Below are 18807 nucleotides of genomic sequence, written 5' to 3'. Positions count from 1 at the left end.
ATTTTCTATAATCATTGAATCTGTGACCATTTAGTTTGCTTTCTTCTGAATTTCTATGCATATGGGCTCTGCCAGTTTCAGATATGGTACAGAGGAAAGAATGGTGAACTAATTAGGAGCCAGATCTAGGTTCAAGACACAGCCTTAAACCTTGACAGCAGTGTGACCTTCAGCAAATTATCCATCTTGTTTGAACTACAATTTCTTCATTTGTAAAATGGAAATAACTATGACTGTCAAAAGAGCCCCTAAAGCAGAGTGAGGTTCAAGTATGTGAAAGTCTTTGGTAAGAGCTAACATGTGCTACAGACAAGAGAGATCATCTCTTTCCTCTTGACCTCTTTCCTCTTGACCTATAGGACTTTTCATCCCTAACTCATGGGGCATGGCTTATACATGGTCAGTAAATGGTAGTTGGATTAATTAATTAGTTAAATGTTTGGGAGGTTTACCATCATATTTCAGATTGTTGCTGGAACTTGCATGAATGATTATTGCCAAAAATGTGTCAAAAACAAAGATTAAAAGATTAAAGGGTATGATGCTACATACTTTTTAAAAGGAGAGAAAATACAATGAATGCCTCCGTGCAAGAGGAGCTTATTACATATGTAACTGATCAAACAAAATGTGCTTGTGGGTAAGATGATATAAAAGCACTATAATGTATTAATAAATAAGAAGGTACACAGTAACAACCTGAATACATAGTTGCTATTTGCAAAACTAAGTCTTGTGCCTATGGCATGCCTGTGGCCATAATTTTACATTGTCATCTTCATAAAAATGGGTGATTTTATGTATACTGCCATATAGTCAATATGTGTACTGCCATAATTCAATAAACTGTCCAAAAAAACTCGCTGTCAGTCTGAGGAGCTAGAAATTTTTTCACAGGTTTTATATGAGACCGAATAGTTTTCTGGAATAATTTTTCCATTAAGATGTTCTTCCTATGTGCGCTGCTATAAAGCATATATTCCTTGCCTTTTTTTTCTTCCATTGCTTTGAAACCAGGATTACACTGGATTTTTCTTTTTTCTTTTATGTTTGAAGTTCTTTCTTTCATTTTTGAGATTTTATTTATTTATTTACTTATCAGAGAGAGAGAGAGAGAGAGAGTGCATGCAAGCCAGCAGAGAGGCAGGCAGAGGTGGGGAGAGAAGCAGGCTCCCCGCTGAGCAAGGAGCCCAATGCAGGACTTGATCCCAGGACCCTGGGGATCCTGACCTGAGCTGAAGACAGCGACTTAACCAACTGAGCCACCCAGGCGTGCCTTGAAGTACTTTCTGTGGGTGTTTTCTGTGTCTTGCATATTCAGCTATTATTAGTAGCAGCAGTCAGCCCAAGAGGGTAAATTCACGGAGCAGAGAGACCTGGTTGCAGACACTGACTGCTGGGCATTGCTTTGTCTTGTATTTGTTTTAGGTATTTGTCATCAGCAGAATCCAGAGGAATAGCAGTTACACTGTAATCGAAATTATTCAATAGGATCTAGTTTTTCTTGGGAAATGTTGTGTATTCCATCATTCTAATGGCTATATGATTGATAAGTATTCACCTACAAGTAATTGGCTAGCAGGAGGCTGGGTTTTTGGTGTTTTTTTTTTTTTTTTTTTTGTTTTTTTTCGCACAAAAATATTAATTTTTATTTTTTTGCTGCTGGTCAGATTTGTTAGAATTGTTAATGCTGGTTTAGCCTTCCAGGGGATATAAAAACTTGAATGAAACAGAATGGTAGGAATTATAAAGTCTTGAATTCCTGTCCAGTAAGTGGACCTATTGATGAAATTAACTCTAAAGAAGGACATGAGTCTAAGGCCCCTGGAGGGAAAGTAGGGCCATAGTAGAATGGCTGCTGAGATGGCTTAAAAGTGATCAGTGTTAAGTTGCTGTTACTCCAACCCATTGTGTGACTGATGTTGAAACCCTCTTGAGATTGTAATAGGACAATGGATGGCCAAGAGGAGACTCCAGAAAACAAAAACTCTCTCCCAAATAGGAAAGAGCTCTGTAGGAGGAGATTTGAGGAGAACTTCGAGCCATGATGGAAAATAACTTTGTGAGTACTGTTGCAAGATCATTACAGATACAGGTCTGGGAAAGTGTGGACGTAGAAAAGGGAACCAATGAGAAGACCATCGTGCCTTCTTTGAAATAATCAAGTATGTGAACAAAGGAGATAAAAGTAGAAAAGTTTAGGGAATAGGAGATGTCTGTAACTCATAGATATCCAAATGGTTGACTAGGGGATCATGCACTGTTTTCCAGGTACTTTTTCTTAGAGCTCCTTGCCTTCAGGGTGACAGTTAATCAAGTGATAATAAACAACAAGAGTGGGATAAGAAATCATCATAAGCTAAGTTCAGGAACAAGCCTAGCAGCCAAATAGGCTCATTAGAGATAATTCAAACTGAGTTTTCCAAAGCATTCATTTGTTAAATGTAATGAAATCATCCTTTTTGGGAATAGTAGAGGAAAGAACTGAGTGGCCAGCCTGTCTCTCCCAGCAAACAGATAGTGTGATTTTATCCCAGCAGGCTCACAATTCATGTTTTTGACACATGAAATGCTTTCAGTCTCTGACTTCCGTCAGTAATGCCCAAGCAGTATTCACTAAATTAAACCAGATTCACTAAATTTCATGTTACCAGAAGGGTGAGCAGGTTTTGGTTTGCTAATAGGTTGCCTTAAAATGCCTTAAAAAATGATAATTTAACATAGTGCATACATCATTCATCTTCACAATCTTCTCTTTTTTTCTTTCACTTTATCTGGTTTTTTTTTTAACCTTTTTTGGCCAGCCATATTTATTCCCCAGGGCATAGCCTTATAATAATCTATACATTATAATCCTTTTAAAAAGCACTGGCCTTTAGGGGCACCTGGATGGCTCAGTCAGTTAAGTATCCAACCCTTGATTTCAACTCAGGTCATGATCTCCCAGTTGTGAGATCAAGTGCCATGTCAGGCTCTACACTTAGTGTGGAGACAGCTTGAGATTCTCTCTCTCTCTCTCTCTCTCTGCCCTACCCCCACACTCATACTCTTTTCTCTCTCCCTCAAAATAAATAAAATGTTTAAAAAAAAAAAAACCTCACTGACCTTTCAAGATAAAGCCTAAGTAAGTTGTGTTAGAAACATAATATCCCCATTTCTTAAAACATTAACTGTGTCCACTGTATTTGACATAGGGTTAAGTGCTTCAGGTAAGATTCAAAAATGTACAAAAGCACAGTTGCTACTCTGAAGGAGCTTAATTCTAACAGGAGAGAGAAAATAAATAGGGAGAAAGGAGCTAATACTATATAATGAAGTAAACTATTTCAAATTAATAAAGCAGCTGAGAGAGATTAGGGGTGGGGGAGGGCCTAGCTGGCTCAGTCAGTAGAGCGAGCAGCTCTTGATCTCGGGATTGTGAGGTCAAGCCCCACACTGGGCATAGAGATTACTTTAAAAAATAAGAATAATAAAGAGATCAGGGAAAACTTTATCAGTGAGTGAGCTTCAAATTGGCCCTTGAAGGATGGTTGTAGCGAAAATGATAGCTTCTCAAGCCTCCACTCTAGCTTATATACCACAGTTTAGAAAATGGATTGCACTGAAAGTAGGCCACATAGACATCATGAGAAAAGACATGGGATTTCTTTCTTTCTTTTTTTTTTTTTTTCATGCAAAGAATACACAGCAAAGTTTGCTGGTGAGGAGAAGTGCAAATACATTGGACTTGGGTACGAAACACGGACTGCAATAAGCAAGACACAGTCCCCCTCTTCAAGATGTTTAGAATACAGACACCTCAGCAGGAATATTCTGGGGACTTACGGTACTCTGGGGGAAAAGGAAAGGGCATTTAACATACACTCAAGGGACAAGGCCTCTTGGAAGAAGTAGTATTTAAGCTAGTGGCTGTAGGTCAGGGGACTGTTGGGGGAGAGGATAGAGAAGAACATGTTCTAGCAGATGGACCAGCATGGGCAAAGACCTGGGGGCAAGAGGGAGTAGGCCACACTGACGAAGCTGCAAGCAGTTAGATACTCTGTACCTTAGTGAGACTCCATTAGATCAGTTGGCCGAAGAAGGGACTAAAAATGGAAGACACCAGTTGGGAGATTGTTTTAGGAGGCCTGGGAAAGAAATTGCCTTATATTAAGTTCTGTCCATCCATCTACATCATCTAATCTAATAAAAGCCTGAATTATGGTGCTGGATGTTAGAAATGGAGGCACAGGAATGTCTGTCCAGGAGTCAACACAAAACTAATTGAGATGTGTCCTTTCCTATCCTAGCTGTGGCAGTGACAGTCCCTGGGCCTTGACTCTCTCATCGGAGATGCTTTAGAACCTAGAACACGACCTGACCTAAGATACGCACCCCACAAACACTTGCTTAAAAAAAGGAAGAAATGAACGCATGAATAAATGCATGACCATAAGAGATCATGGAAAGAGAACGCCTCTAAGTCTGGAAGCTGCTTTCCTGAGTAGCAAGGCTGAAAATGAGAGAGGAAGAGGTGAAAGGTGATTCAGTTTGCACAGGGTAACTGGAACAAGGAGAGCACAAAAATAGAGAACATAGAGGGAGAGAAATGAAGTAATAGTGGGAGGGCAGCTATGAAGAATTCCATTTTAGAGATAGTTTGAATTGTCAAAAGGACATCCAGTTGAAATAGCTAACAGATTAAAAATACAGATCAGGATCTTGGGGAGGAAGTCAGGGCTGGAGATAAGACTCACTGTTTTTAAGAGGAATTATTTGGTCTTGGTATATACATCCAAATATTTGTATTTACCAGGACGAAAGTTCTCTCAGTCCACACAAGCTTCTACCGTATCAGCACATTCTAGGGCTTTTCACAGGGACCTCTGTTCATTGCTTTCCCCTTACCAGCTCCCTTCAAGACTCCTAACTCTAAGGGTGAACACTTGGGAGGCAGTGGTGTTAGAAGAGTACATTGTATAGAGTGGAGGTTAAGTCCAGCCTGGCCTCTGGAGCTAAACCACCCAAGTTCAAATTTTGGCCCCTTCACTTAGTAGCTGTGTGACCTTGGGAAAGTCTTTAATCTTTCTATGCCTTCATAGAAAATATGAATAGCAGTTACAAAAGTACTCTTAATAGCGTTGTAAGGAATAAGTGAAGCAAGTCATGGTGGTTGCTTCAAACAGTTCGGGCCTATTGTAAGCACAATGTAGCTGTCAGCTAATAATATATTTTTTTCACTTACTCAGTTTCATTGTATGTAAAATGCAGACAGCAATAGTGCAGACCTCATAGAGTTATTGTGAGGATTGCATAAAGAATCCATATAAAGCTCTTCAATCAGGACGTGGTAAGAACTGAATGGATGTAAGCAATTATTAATAGAGCTCCTACTGACAGCAATAGCTAGAAGATTTGCCAGATTCCCCTGTATCTTGCATTAGAATATCTAAGGCCAAACTGGTATGGAACCCCTAAAATATAACATGTTTAATACATTACATGTAAGTTTCCAGGTGATATGATAGACATTTTATAATAAGTTGCTATTTTTCTTGAAAGTTTTTTCAGACAGCCTTCTCTTTTGTAAATATATATATACACACACAAAGAAGTTTCTTGACTACAAATAAGGAGAAGGGATTAAAAACAGAATTCCAGGCTGATTGGAAAAGCACGATTATCATTTTGCCTCGGAGTTTTAGATCAGTAGCCCTTATTAATGTGTTTATATGCATTTTTTCATTAAAAAAGAAGATTGCTTGATATTAAGGGTTAGAGTTTGAATTACTTCAATTTCCAAATTATATGCCTAAAAAATTTAAACAGCTGTCATTTTAAGGAGGCTTACTTCATTTTACCTAAAGTGCTTTTTAGTCTGGAGGGAACACTTAAATGCAGTCACAAATCACTTGCAGTGTACTCACAGTAAGATTTTTTTAAAGTTAAATTTGTTTACAAGCCTGCAGATTTCGAATTTTGTAGATAATTTGCTTTTCTCCCTTTACTTAATGTAAAAAATTTTTACCCCCACCCATAGTGCTAGGCATGAATTTTACTCATTACAAATAAGAGCACCCAAGTCCCTTTTTATTTCATTAGTTCAGCAGATTGTCTCCTAGGGGTATGGGCTGACGACATGATTGGGCTCTGCCATGATGAGCTTATTTCGCACTTTTACCCAGAAAATCTTTATATACAAAAGGCACAGATAGTAGTTACACTCAGCGTGAACAATTACACACTGTTGGGGGAGCCTCTTCCTGATGTGCCGATGACTTACTCCCATGAATTAAGAGGCAAATGCGCTCCAAAGTGCATTAACCTTTATGGATTTTTCTTCAGTTTTCATGTTCCACTGATTTATAGTCTGAAATATGCCTGTTGCTGCTGTTTCTGAATGAGTCTCTTGTAAATCATTGCCAAATGATCTTTTTTTGAGTCAGATAATCCAAAGTTGAATGTATCTCCGATCAATTCCTGTGAAGCTTCTTTTCTTTCTTTTTCTCTTTTTTCTTTTCTTTTTTCCCCCCCCAAGTTGTTTTACTTTGCTCTGTGCTTTAAATGTCACATCGGAGAATAAGTGAGCACGTAAGAAATATGTCCTAAAGGAGCCAATCTTGCCACGCAGCTTCTTTGTGTGCACTGAGCTGTTTCCAGCCTTTTGCATGGCCTCACTTGGGTTGGATTCCAAAGGCCCATTTACCTCAGTACTCCGTCCATCCGGGTACAGTTGTCTGTGCAAGGATAGGCTCATGCCTGGGAATGGGTTTCATTACGGGTTATCCACTGCCCTTTTTCATACAAATCATGCATGGCAGGGATTTTGAGTGTACTGTGGTCTCGTAAAAGTCTACTATTTCAATTAGAGTCCAGTGCAGAACAGTGTCATCAGTACACAGGCCTCTGTTATCGGTGGGGGTTGGCCCTCAGTATTCCATTCTCTGTGTGTCCCAAGATTCTTTCTATTTACCTGATGGGGTGGGGGGGAATCTGTAGTGTTTTTTGTTTTTTTTTTTAATTTTCTCTTTGTAATGCCTGTGTTATTTATGCGATAGGGTTGTTGTTGATGCTTTTGTTTGCATTGGTGCCATAAAACCAAGACACAAAATCAAAGGTGCAGAAAATTCAAGTTCCAAATTCTGGGCTTTGAAAGCACAAGTGACTCATTCCATGTCACTGTCATGAACCATGCCTCACTGTTGATTGCTAACTAAGTTTTTAATGTATGCATTTGTAAATATCTGCATCATGTGGTGTGATGAATTGTGATAGTGGAGTATTGCACCAGAAGCATGGTACCGTGGGGACTTACCTTTGAGTATGCTTGACTAGCTTAGCAGAGCTTCTGCAGAACTGCAAATAGGCAACTTTTTACATAGACACCTGGGACTAAAATGAAGGGAAGAAGACAGCTCAGATTTTTAAAAAATGGTTCTAAAGCTATTTTGTAGCGGAAGAAGAGTCAGAGCTTCGTGGTGCAACTCTGCAGAGAGTCTAGCTTGGAAGGTACACTAGTAGAACCAATAATTCTGAGAGATGCTGAAGAATGTAGGTGGTCAGAGGGAGAAGTCCCTCTACACATTTCTACTGGTTCCAATATGTGAGATCAGGAGAAAAAACCTCAAGCCTTTCAGACGAATGTTTTATGTGCGTTATACAGCCAAAAATACCAGGACATATATGTGATAATATACAGCAAAGTTAGGAAGTATCAAAGTGAAAAGAATTAATATATTGTATCTTGTATGATACAGAGTATATACAAATGTACATACTAAAAATGTAATGAGCAATAAACTAACATAGTTCATGAGAGAGACATGGCTGAATTTCCTGTGCTCCAAAAGCCAGAGGAATATGAATTTTCTGAAATCTGCACCTCTGATTTTGTGTTTTGATTTTATGGAAAGATGATGTCTCCCCTTGACGGGGTTCAAGTTATGCATTTTTGGCAAAAATATCAGAGAAGTGATGCTGTGCTGTTCTCTCTCTTATCAGGAGGTACATATCAGCTTGTTCCATTGCTGCTAATGTTCGCCATAGAATTAAAAAAAACTCGCTAGTGTGTGAATGTTAGAAATACATATTTACTTTGAGTAACTACTTTTATTCAAATGAAAACATATCATTGCTCACATTGCAGCTTCTGAAATATAATATAAGCCCTTCATGTTCAAGGGTATTTCCAGCTCATGGCAGCCGTAATTCTGGGCTGAGATAAAATGGAAGAAATGGAGCTTTACAGTGAAACAGAATTTGCAGTGAGGAGGGTGAGCTATCCACAGAGCTTGGGAAGCTTGAGTGAAATTTTTAATTAGTTTATGATTTCCCTGGATAGAAATCAAATCAAGATAAAAATTTTGAAAATACCAGGTCACATATGGGTAGTGTCCTTCCATATGCATTCCAAAGGCCACACACTTGCTGTAAGAAAGAACAAGTTTAAAATACAGGTCCCGACTATGGACATATTTTAGGAGGCCCCCTAGTTGGTGGCATTCTGAAAGCAAAACATTTGGTTAAATATTTACAAATAGCAATATTAGAATTTGGGAAATGAGATCCATGCTTTAGACATCCAAGTGCCATGAGAATCTGTTGCCTACTTTCATGTGTTTTTTGGTTTATCTTGCTTTACAGCCTTGGGTTTCGGAGGCTGATCTGAATAAAGGTCCTCAAAATCCTGTGATTCGATGCTCTACGTAGCTTCATATAGCTTCTTTTGGCATGGCATCACGTAGCTTCTTTTCTTTGGTCTCCTTCTCCTCCTTTCCATACACACCAGCGTACCTGGGCTTTTGTTTGCCTTCTCATCTTTCACAGGTTGGGAATCCCTAGTGGGAAAGCACTTCACCAGATTAGATAATATCCTTCTGACAGGGTTCCATCTGTGTTCCATCTTAACTTTGAAGTGAAGTGTTTTCTTTCCTAATGAGATTCTTTTTGCTGTTAAAAATTCAGTGCTTTCTTACTTCCATAGAGCTGATTAGGAGCATTGTTGGAAAAACTGAGCTTTTTGATGATTTGCCTCTGCACTGTTGACACTCTCTCTATTATCTCCCATTCAACAGATCAGTTTTCAAGTACTTAGTAGGTAAAAGGAGCCATGCAGTACATTGTGGCAATCTGGCGGGGGGGGGAATAAAATGTTGAGTCGCCCATGAAAAATGATGAGGAGTGACTCCTGATAACTTGGGGGAATAATTCAACAGTAACAAAATGAAGATGTTCCCTGTAAGGTTATCTATAATAAAGCCATAGGGCAGCATTAATATTCCCTAATAGATGTTTGGTTGAATAATCTTGTGTTCATTAGTGGGATGGAATAAGTCTATAATACTCTGCAAAAGAACAGAATATAAAGTCGTGTGAATAACTGTATTGTACTAAGTAAAAAAACAATGCTGGGTATATGGTCAAGGACTCAAGAACATTCTTTCAGTAAAAGGCAACTGTTAACATTGAGGTGCTTTCTTTTTTAAATATTGTATTTGGACCTCTAGTCCCAATTCTTGGGAGGAAGGCTGTATTTGTCACAGAGGTCGTACCTTAGTTTCAGGAACCACAGGTTGAAATTAAAAGACCTGTTAATTTTATTCACTCTACTCCCTTTACCAAATATTTCCTGAGAGTCTACTATGTGCTAGCCATAGAGTAAGTAGTACTAAGCTCTGAGGATACAGAAGTGAATAATTTACACTTGACCCCAGCCACCTGGGGCTTTGGTCTTTCCTCTATCAATTTGTTCCTGAAATAAGGTATTAATCTAGTGGTCCAAATTGCCAATTATGGGCAAACAGGAAAAGGCAGGAGGAAGGTGAAAAAAAAATCATAAAATATGTTCCACTTACCTCTACTCTCCAGCCTCATTGAGGTTAATATCCTGATAGTAATCACAATAATAGTCACTACGATTTACCCAGCATTTCCTATGTGCCAACCTCTGTGCTGAGTTCTTAACTTTTATTTTCCTCCTTGAATCATCAAAACAATCGTCTGTGTTATCAGATCCATTTACACAATATAGCAGAAAGGTCAAGAGAGGCTAGATAACCCACCCAACACTGTGGAGTCACGATTCAGCCTCAGGAATACCCACTCTAAGCGTTCTGCTGTGGCCTTTCCACTCCCCTCCGTTCTTCCTCTCTGCAGTAACGGCAAGTCTCATTTACCTTCTGGCTGTTTAGGAGAGTCTGTCTTCTGTGTCCTTCTTGCCCAAGAAAGAGCCATTTGCCCATTTCATATATTTGTTCCCCCTTTTTAATGAGAATAAAAATGGGCTGATCAGACAGCCATGTTCGTTCGTTCGTTCTTTCTTTCTTTCTTTCTTTCTTTCTTTCTCTCGTGCACGTTTCATGTTTTCTGCACAGTGAGGGGCGTGCAGAGGTCTGAATGCAGATTTGGGCACATGTTGCATGGGTCCCCTTGAGTTAGAGATGACAACATCAACCTGGATGTGTCCTTCTAGACTAATGCGCATGCTGTCGGGAATAAGAGATTTGTATTGGGAAGAAGTCATGCAGCTGAAAGTGATGGGAGCCCCGCCCCTCCATTGGCGCTGCTCAGCACGGTTTCATATTTTGGGGACACCAAAGGCAAACAAAGGACTAGAAAAAAAAAGGAAAATATGGATAATTTAGAGCCTTCTGCCACTGTTTAGGAGCAGGTTAACTAGTAAAAATATGTCTTTAACAAATTATAATGATTTTGAAAATGTAGGAAGTCCTCAGAAAACTCTTTTTGAAAAGAGTTAGGAGGGATTCTGATGATTGAGTCCCATAATACTAGAAAATTATAAAATGAAAACGTCTTTGGTGTGGTTACTCATAATAAAATTAAAAACAGTGGTTTTCTTTTAGAGGCAGACCAAGGGGAAAAGATACACCTGGGGTTGGGGAAATTTCTCTGAGGGTTTGAGGAGTCAGAAGGGGTCAAAGTTGCAGGATGTGGGATTTGGAGATTTTTAAATTATGGTTAACTGTCCGCATTTATTTCTTCATTTTTCCCCACCTTCTTCCGCTCACTCCCTTCTTAAAGATTTATTATATCTTGTGTGGTGGTCATGCCTTTACTCCCTTTCCTTGTTGATAAAGTCAATTAAGAAACCTCATTGAGGTTTCTCTTGGCTTTTCAATGTCTGCTTTCTTTCCTCCATTCTTTGGCTTACTTTGTCATTGTGATACTACTATACGTATAAACCCTCCCTTCCCTCCATCCCCCCAGGTGCGTGCCGCGCACACATACACACACACACACACCCCCAAAGGTTAATGGAATGTTAACTGCTGATATGCAAGATTAAGCATGAAGTATTTATTTATTAAGTAAAGGAAACTCTTTATTAGGTCAAACAGCTAAACTTAAAGAACATTTATACACCAAACTTTAAATGTGCTCTAATCAGAAAGCAATTTATGAAATACATTCTTTGGTATGTATAGGTAATTCTTCATATTTTCTAATTTAATGTTATTTGAGTAGCTGATTTATTCACAGTCTTTAAAAATCCCATGATTCTAAGAGCTCTTTTCTGTTTGCTAGCTGGGATACTGTCTGATTCATAAATTGTTGAATAAAGCCAATTTGACCTTTAAAAAAAATCGAAGATGATCGCATTAAAGTTGTAATCGAAAAGTCTAACTCCCACTTCTCTTCCAGACCCCACCTCATCCCTGCTTCCTGCAGGAACTCCCTTTGATTAGTTTTTTTGTGAGTCTTCCCAGGCTGTCTTTATAAGAAAATAAACAGGGGCACCTGGGTGGCTCAGTGGGTTAAAGACTCTGCCTTCGGCTCTGGTCATGATCCCAGGGTCCTGGGATCGAGCCCCGCGTTGGGTTCTCTGTTTGGCAGGGAGCCTGCTTCCCCACTCCCCTCTGCCTGCCTCTCTGCCTACTTGTGATCTCTGTCTGTCAAATAAATAAATAAAATCTTAAAAAAAAAAAAAAAAGGTAAGAAAAGAAACAAATGAGGATGCATAACTTCTACAGAAAGGCTAGTGTGCGGAGTACTATTAAAATACACATTGATCTGCAACTCGCTTTTCTCGCTGAACAATTTGTCGTGGAGATCTGTTCACGGTGCGTCAAAAGCTTCCGCATTTGGGGGTTGAGGTTGGCACAGTATTCCAATGTATAGATAACACCACAGTTGCTTTGATTAATCCCTACATGATGGATTTTTTTTTTAGTTGTTTTGTCTTTTGCTGTAAAAACAATGCTACACTGATATGTGTAATCATATTTAACTACAGTTGTCAGAAGAATTTCCCACAAGTGGGGTTTCTGGGTCAAAAGGAAATGCATTTGTAATTTTGAATGATGATGCCGACTTGCTCTTCATAAGGGTCCTACCATTTCTCATTCCCATCAACAATGCACGAGAATGCCTCTTCCCACACATACGCCAAAAGACTATGTTTTTCAAGTTTTTGGAATCTGCTCAATGCGTGGATATAAAAAATGGCATCTCGGTATAGTTTACTTTTCATTTTTTTCATTAGGAACAAAGTTAAGAATTTTTTCTCATGTTTAATGGCCATTGTATTCCTTTTACTGTAAATTGTCTTTTCTTGTTCTTTGATCATTTTTTCGACTAAATTGTTTGGGTTTTTTTTCTAACTCGTCTATGATAGAAATTGCAAATGTATCTTCCCAGTTAATCATTCAGTTTTTGTCTTTATTTCATTTGACTTGATTTCATTTCATTTTCCTTCTCCATTTTTTTCGAAGAAAATTTAAAATACGACACAGTCCATACTTTGCTTAGCATTGTGGAAAAGTAAAAATCACTGTGCAAAACAATGTTAATCACTGGAGATAACCACAATTGTTTCTTGACTTCAGAAACTTTTTGCCAAAACTTGAAAAACTCCCTTGCTGTCCATTATAAATACGTCAAAAAATGAAAAACTTAGAAAACTAATATGTATTTAGCACTCTGTGACATTAGAAACGTTAGGAAATAAAGCATTTTATTAAAATCTTGGTCAGTGTAATTTGACCAGTGCTTGCTACCTTCTTTTTGTCATGTACTTGACAATACACAGCGAGTGTCTTTTCTAGGTATTGGTGAAATGTCATACTTGCTTTAAGTCTGGACCTGCCAGCATTTTATTCTTTGCTTTTTAGTTTTATGAAATATCTTCAAGTGTTCCCTTAGGGTACAGTTTGGGCTCCCTCACTTCCCCTGGGATGCCTTCATCCCTTTCACCACAAAGACTTTCCTTGGTGAGGTAGATAAGTTCACCTTCCCTCTGATTGGGTTTGCCTCTTAAAGGGGGGGGGGGGCAGTGTCAACATTCCCAGCTGTTTCTTCTATAAATCCACTTACATTCCATTCAAATTTCACTCCCAGTGTTATCACTGTTAGTTTGTTTTTGTCTGTATTTCTATACCTTTTGGCCAGTTCCTTCTTTTAATTATCCATTTTTGCAAAATGCCATGTGGGCTTATCACTGGGAGTCAGGGAGACAACATAACTACACGCTTTGCTGCCTGAACATGAACCAAGTAACAGATGTGCAGTTATCAATCATTGTCAGACTCTGAAAGAAGTGACGTGATTGATCCGCTGATCGTGCTGAACTTCAGTTATTTACATAATTTCTGGGCTGGGGAGGTAGCAGCAAAGTTTTCATCTTATGCCATTGCCATTACTCACAGTTAACATATGTAGTAACTGGAATTTAAACCTTGTTTCGGGGGGACTGGTGTAACTAAGAGGCAGTAACTTAAATCTGTGTATAGCAAAACCACATAAAGCAGGAAAAAAAAGTACAAAGAAGAATGTAACAAACATCTGCGTCCTCATCTGTGAGTTTGGACAGTTCCTAACATTCTGTTCCCTATGCTTTAAGTGTTCCCGGTAAAGGAAACAGATGATTACAAATAAGGTTGAAATTCTCCTTTTTCCCCACCTTCCTTCCCGTTCTCTTTCTTTACCTCCCAATTTATCATCATGAATTAGAAGAGTTATCATTTATTCTCTCTCTCCCCTCCACCCTTTTTTTTTTAATTTGGGTATAGTTGTCACAAATGTTGCATTAGTTTCAGGTGTACAACTTAGCCATTTGACAAGTTTATACATTAGACTGCTCACTGCAAGAGTAGCTACCATCTGTGCCATTATATCACTATTACGATATCATTGACTGTAGTCCTTACACTCTGCTTTTTATTCCTGTGACTTACTCATTCCATAACTGGAGGCCTATATTTCCCTCTCCCTTGGCTTATTTTGCACCTCACCCTGGTTGCCCGCCTCCCACCACTTCCCCCACCCCCACAACTATCAGCTTGTTTTCTGTATTTACAGTCCCGATTCTGCTTTCTGTTTGTTTACTCACCTTTTTTAGATTCCATTTATGAGCAGATCATACGGTATTTGTCATTCTCAATCTGACTTATTTCACTCAGTGTAATACCTTCTAGGTCCATGCATGTTGTCTCACATGGCATGATCTCATTTTCCTTTAATGGCTGTGTAATATTCCATTGTGTGTGTGTGTATATATATATATATATGTATATATATACATATATATATATATATATATATATATGGCTGTCTGTGGGGCTCAGTTGGTTAAGCATCTGTCTTCGGCTCAAGTCATGATCTTGGGGTTCTGGGATTGAACCCTGCTGAGCAGGGAGCCTGCTTCTGCCTCTCCCCCAGCCCCTCCCTCCCTGGTTATGCTCCCCTCACGCTCTCTCTCAAATAAATAAATAAAATCTTTTTAAAATATTCCCTTGCATATATATACCACATTTTCTTTACCCATTCATCTATTGATGGACACTTGGGCAGCTTCCATGTCTTTACTGTTACAAGTAATGCTGCATTTAACATAGGAGTGCGTATATATTTTTGAGTTAGTGTTTTTGTTTTCCCTGGGTAAATACCCAGGAGGGGCATTACTGATCATATGGCATCACTATTTTGAATTTTGTGAGGAAACTCCACACTGTTTTCCAGAGTGGCTGTACAGTTTACTTTCCCACCAGCAGTACACAAGTGTTCCTTTTTCTTCACGTCTTTGCCAACACTAATTGTTTCTTTTCTTCTTGATTCTAGCCATTCTAACAGGTGTGAGGTGATTATCTCCTTGTGGTTTCATGTAAAAGAATGAAACTGGACTCTTTCTAACATCATACACAAAAATAAACTCAAAATGTGTTAAAGACCTATTTGTGAGCCCTGAAACCGTAAAAATCCTGGAAGAGAACACAGTAATTTCTCTGACATTGGCCATAGCAACATTTTTCTAGATATGTCTGCTGAGGCAAGGGAAACAAAAGCAAAACTAAACTGTTGGGGTTATATCAAAATAAAAAGCTTTTGCACAGCAAAGGAAACCATTAAGAAAACAAACATCCTACTGAATGGGAGAAGATGTTTGCAAGGGACATATCCAATGAAGGGTTAGTATCCAAAATATATGAAGAACTTCTACAACTCAACCAAAACAAACAAACAAACCTATAAAATGGGCAGAAGACCTTAATAAACATTTCTACAAAGATACACAGATGACCAACACACACATGAAAAGATGCTCAACATCACTAATCATCAGGGAAGTGCAAATCTCCCCCTTTTTGGAACATTCTGTCTATACATATAAAGATCTCAGGGAGAAATATGCAGTATTTGGGGGTGTGCTTTTATTTTATTTTATTTTTTTAAAGATTTTATTTATTTATTTGACAGAGATCACAAGTAGGCAGAGAAGCAGGCAGAGAGAGAGGAGGAAGCAGGTTCCCTCTGAGCAGAGAGCCTGATGCGGGGCTCGATCCCAGAACTCTGGGATCATGACCTGAGCCGAAGGCAGAGGCTTTAACCCACTGACCCACCCAGGCGCCCCTGGGGTGTGCCTTTAAATTTGCCCTTTAGTTTGTTTACTGTTCATCATGCCTCTCTTCACTTATTGTGTTCTTATTTCCTATTGAATTAATACAAATATCTTTTGATGTCTCCCTTTTTTCCCCTGAGTTTAGAATTTGTGTTTTCTGTTTTGTCCTATTTTTATTCAATTAGCAAAATAACTTAGGAAAGCAAAAACAACTAATATTGAAACAAATAATAAAGTGATGACCTGTTCTCGTTGAGAATTCTGGGAATCTCCCCTCACCTCTCCATGGAAAGAGAGGCCAAAGCTAGAAATACCCATATGTGTTTTGTGATATTTCCGGAAGTTTTCTTCTGATATACTTGACAACTGTTTTCTTCTCTTGTCCTCCAGATTTATTCAAGAGATCGAGCATGCCTTGGGACTTGGCCCAGCCAAACAGTGCCCTCTTCGAGACTTTCTCACCGTGTACATCAAAAACATCTTCCTCAATCAGGTCTTGGCAGAGATCAACAAGGAGATCGAAGGAGTCACCAAAACGTCTGACCCCTTGAAGATCCTAGCTAATGCAGACACCATGAAGGTGATGGGGGTACAGCGGCCTCTCCTACAGGTAAGAATACACTTTGACCTTACTGTTTTTGTCAGCAGTTTTCATTAACTTGGCAAGAGACACAAATTACAGAAAGAAAGAGAATTACCATCTGTTTCCATATTCATCAGAGAGGAAACAAGAAGAAATAAATTAAACCGGCACTGGGGAAATTTAGAGCTAATGTAGAGATAATGGAAATTCCTTCAGATCTTTAAGAAAAAAGTGGTTGGCTTTGCATATGGAAGGTGATGAGTCTCATTGACATGTAGGCAACTCCTCATTATTTGCCTGGAACTTGTCCCTGAAGGGAATTCTTTTTCCACTGGTGAATGTACCAGGCGAGTGAAGGATGTCAGGGAAGGAAGTTATTGTGCCGAACCTCAACTACCAATAAGAAAATCCTTGTAGTACCATTTTAGGGCAAACTTACTGTTAAGAACTCAGCCAGCTCACAGTGAATTTGAACCTCCCAGCAAACTGGCCTTTAGAAGTCAGATCATTTAATTCAAGAGCTCATTAAACTGAAAATTTTACTTCGATTATATAAAGAAATGGTTTCCAGGCAACAGAAATGAAGCAATTTTTAGTAGATACTTGGATTTATAGGCTTGAGGTATTTATTTTATATCCATTTTAGCCAGTGACTTGAAGGTAAATCTAAAACTAAAAGAACATGAGTATGAGTTTAAATTTTATAGGTACATTAACTATTATTACACTGTGATTGTATCTTTATAGTGTTTCTTCCTTTGGGAGAATGATGGATGCAATAGCATATTTTTACAGAAGTTGCATGATCCGAGATTATCTCAAAGCACGGAAGGCTTGAGCTCTTCAAAGAAAAGTTGTGTAAATGGAAAAGTGTTCTACTTTAGTTGCTTGCCCTTACCTGCCTTTATTTGTGTGTTCCTTGGTTTTTCCTTCTTTATACCTTAGAGTTAATATAAATCCTAGACCTTTCATAGGCAAGTGCTCTAGTTACAAGTGGTTTTTTTACGAGCAAACTCTTCTGTGGTGTTGAGAAACGGGTATAGAGGCATTCACCTCTCCCAGAACTTGAGTAATAGCATCACACCTAGGAAAGGGTTCGTTTGGATCATCTAGCTTTGTCTGAGATACATTCCTTGTGAGGGATCTGTACTGAGTGTGGGGTATGAGGAAGGGAGAACGGCAAAGGCATGTGCTCACTGGTCCCTCCACTGGATTACTCTAACTCTGGCTCTTTGCATGTCTGGGACCTTCTTCTCTGAGACTCAGTTCAGATGGCATCCCCTCTCTCCGCCCACCCCACATTCTCGCTGGCAGCTTTTCCTGACTATCCTACCTAAGTAGGATTATTCTGCATTCTTCCCTCCCTCCGACACCCCAATCCAGTCCAGCACTGAAGCTGAACTCCCTGGACTGTACCACCAAAGTTTCCTTGCCACGTAGCTTAAAATCTGGTTCTGCCAACAGCAGCAGACGGGCAGAGAGGTAAGAAAAGAAAGAGATTAGGGCTGTTTCTTATGTCCTTCCTCTCTACTTTGGATCATTGTTCTGGCTGTGACTACATCCCTCCGTAACCAGACGTGCCGCCAGGTGACACCTGCTCCATAGCTCCAGGCCTGACGGGGCTCTGGTAACGTCATTTCTTCCCCTCGCCCCTTGACGACAGCTTTCTGCTCTTGCTAGTCTCTGGGTACCTTACCCATCCCTCGTTGCTTCTTTCAATTCCGCCCATACCTCTGTAATTCTGCCTCTGCATTAATGTTTCCTCATTTGAATCCTCTGCATAGAATTCTCTTTTTTTTCTCCAGATCCTGAATAAATCTCCCCAGTCACTATTTGAACACTTTGATTCTTCTTTCATCTTTACACAACCACTGTATTTATTAGTTCATCGATTTTCTAACTTATTTATTATCTGTCTTTTCCCAATAGAATGTAAGTTCCAAAAGCATAGCACAGTACCAGACAGCAGGAAGGTGTTCAATATATAATTTATTGAAGGAATGTGTACAGACTTGGAGAGATGGATAGATGGATGGATGGATGGATGGATGGTTGGTTGGATAGACACAGTGGATAAGTTCTGAGAGTTAGAAATAACTAAAGAGTCAGCACGGGAAGACCAGAAATAGAGAGTGACAAACCTTTTTTGTATCTAGCTTTGGTCTGACCATATCATTAACTTCCTCTCATTCAGAAAAAGCTTTCAGTATTTCTGTCCCCGCAGTGTCATGCTCCCTGCTATGCAGAGCAACTTTAATATGCTTAGTGTACTGAATTCCTAAGAAAACAAAGACAACAATGAACTACAGAGCATATCGGCATATTAAAGATGCTGGCTTATTGTACATGATCATTTTCAGCTTGAGTAGCAAAAACACTTTAAAACTCAGAA

General features: G+C 39.1%; 1 protein-coding gene across 4 annotated transcripts in view; it reads left to right on the top strand.

Moving 5' to 3' along the window:
• EXOC4 (exocyst complex component 4) overlaps window positions 1–18807 on the top strand; it is a 726477-nt gene that overhangs the window by 496683 nt on the left and 210987 nt on the right. For all 4 annotated transcript variants that reach the window (XM_032868997.1, XM_032869003.1, XM_032869014.1 and 1 more), the window contains exon 11: window positions 16223–16442. In XM_032868997.1, coding sequence (XP_032724888.1) covers window positions 16223–16442 — 220 coding nt within the window. The remainder of the gene's footprint in view (window positions 1–16222; window positions 16443–18807) is intronic.

This window comes from Lontra canadensis, unplaced genomic scaffold (assembly GCF_010015895.1).
Source record: "Lontra canadensis isolate GAN:19392208 unplaced genomic scaffold, GSC_riverotter_1.0 scaffold2, whole genome shotgun sequence".
Taxonomy (NCBI): domain Eukaryota; kingdom Metazoa; phylum Chordata; class Mammalia; order Carnivora; family Mustelidae; genus Lontra; species Lontra canadensis.
The sequence above is the reverse complement of the archived record's forward strand: the minus strand, read 5'-3'. Positions and strand labels throughout refer to the sequence as shown.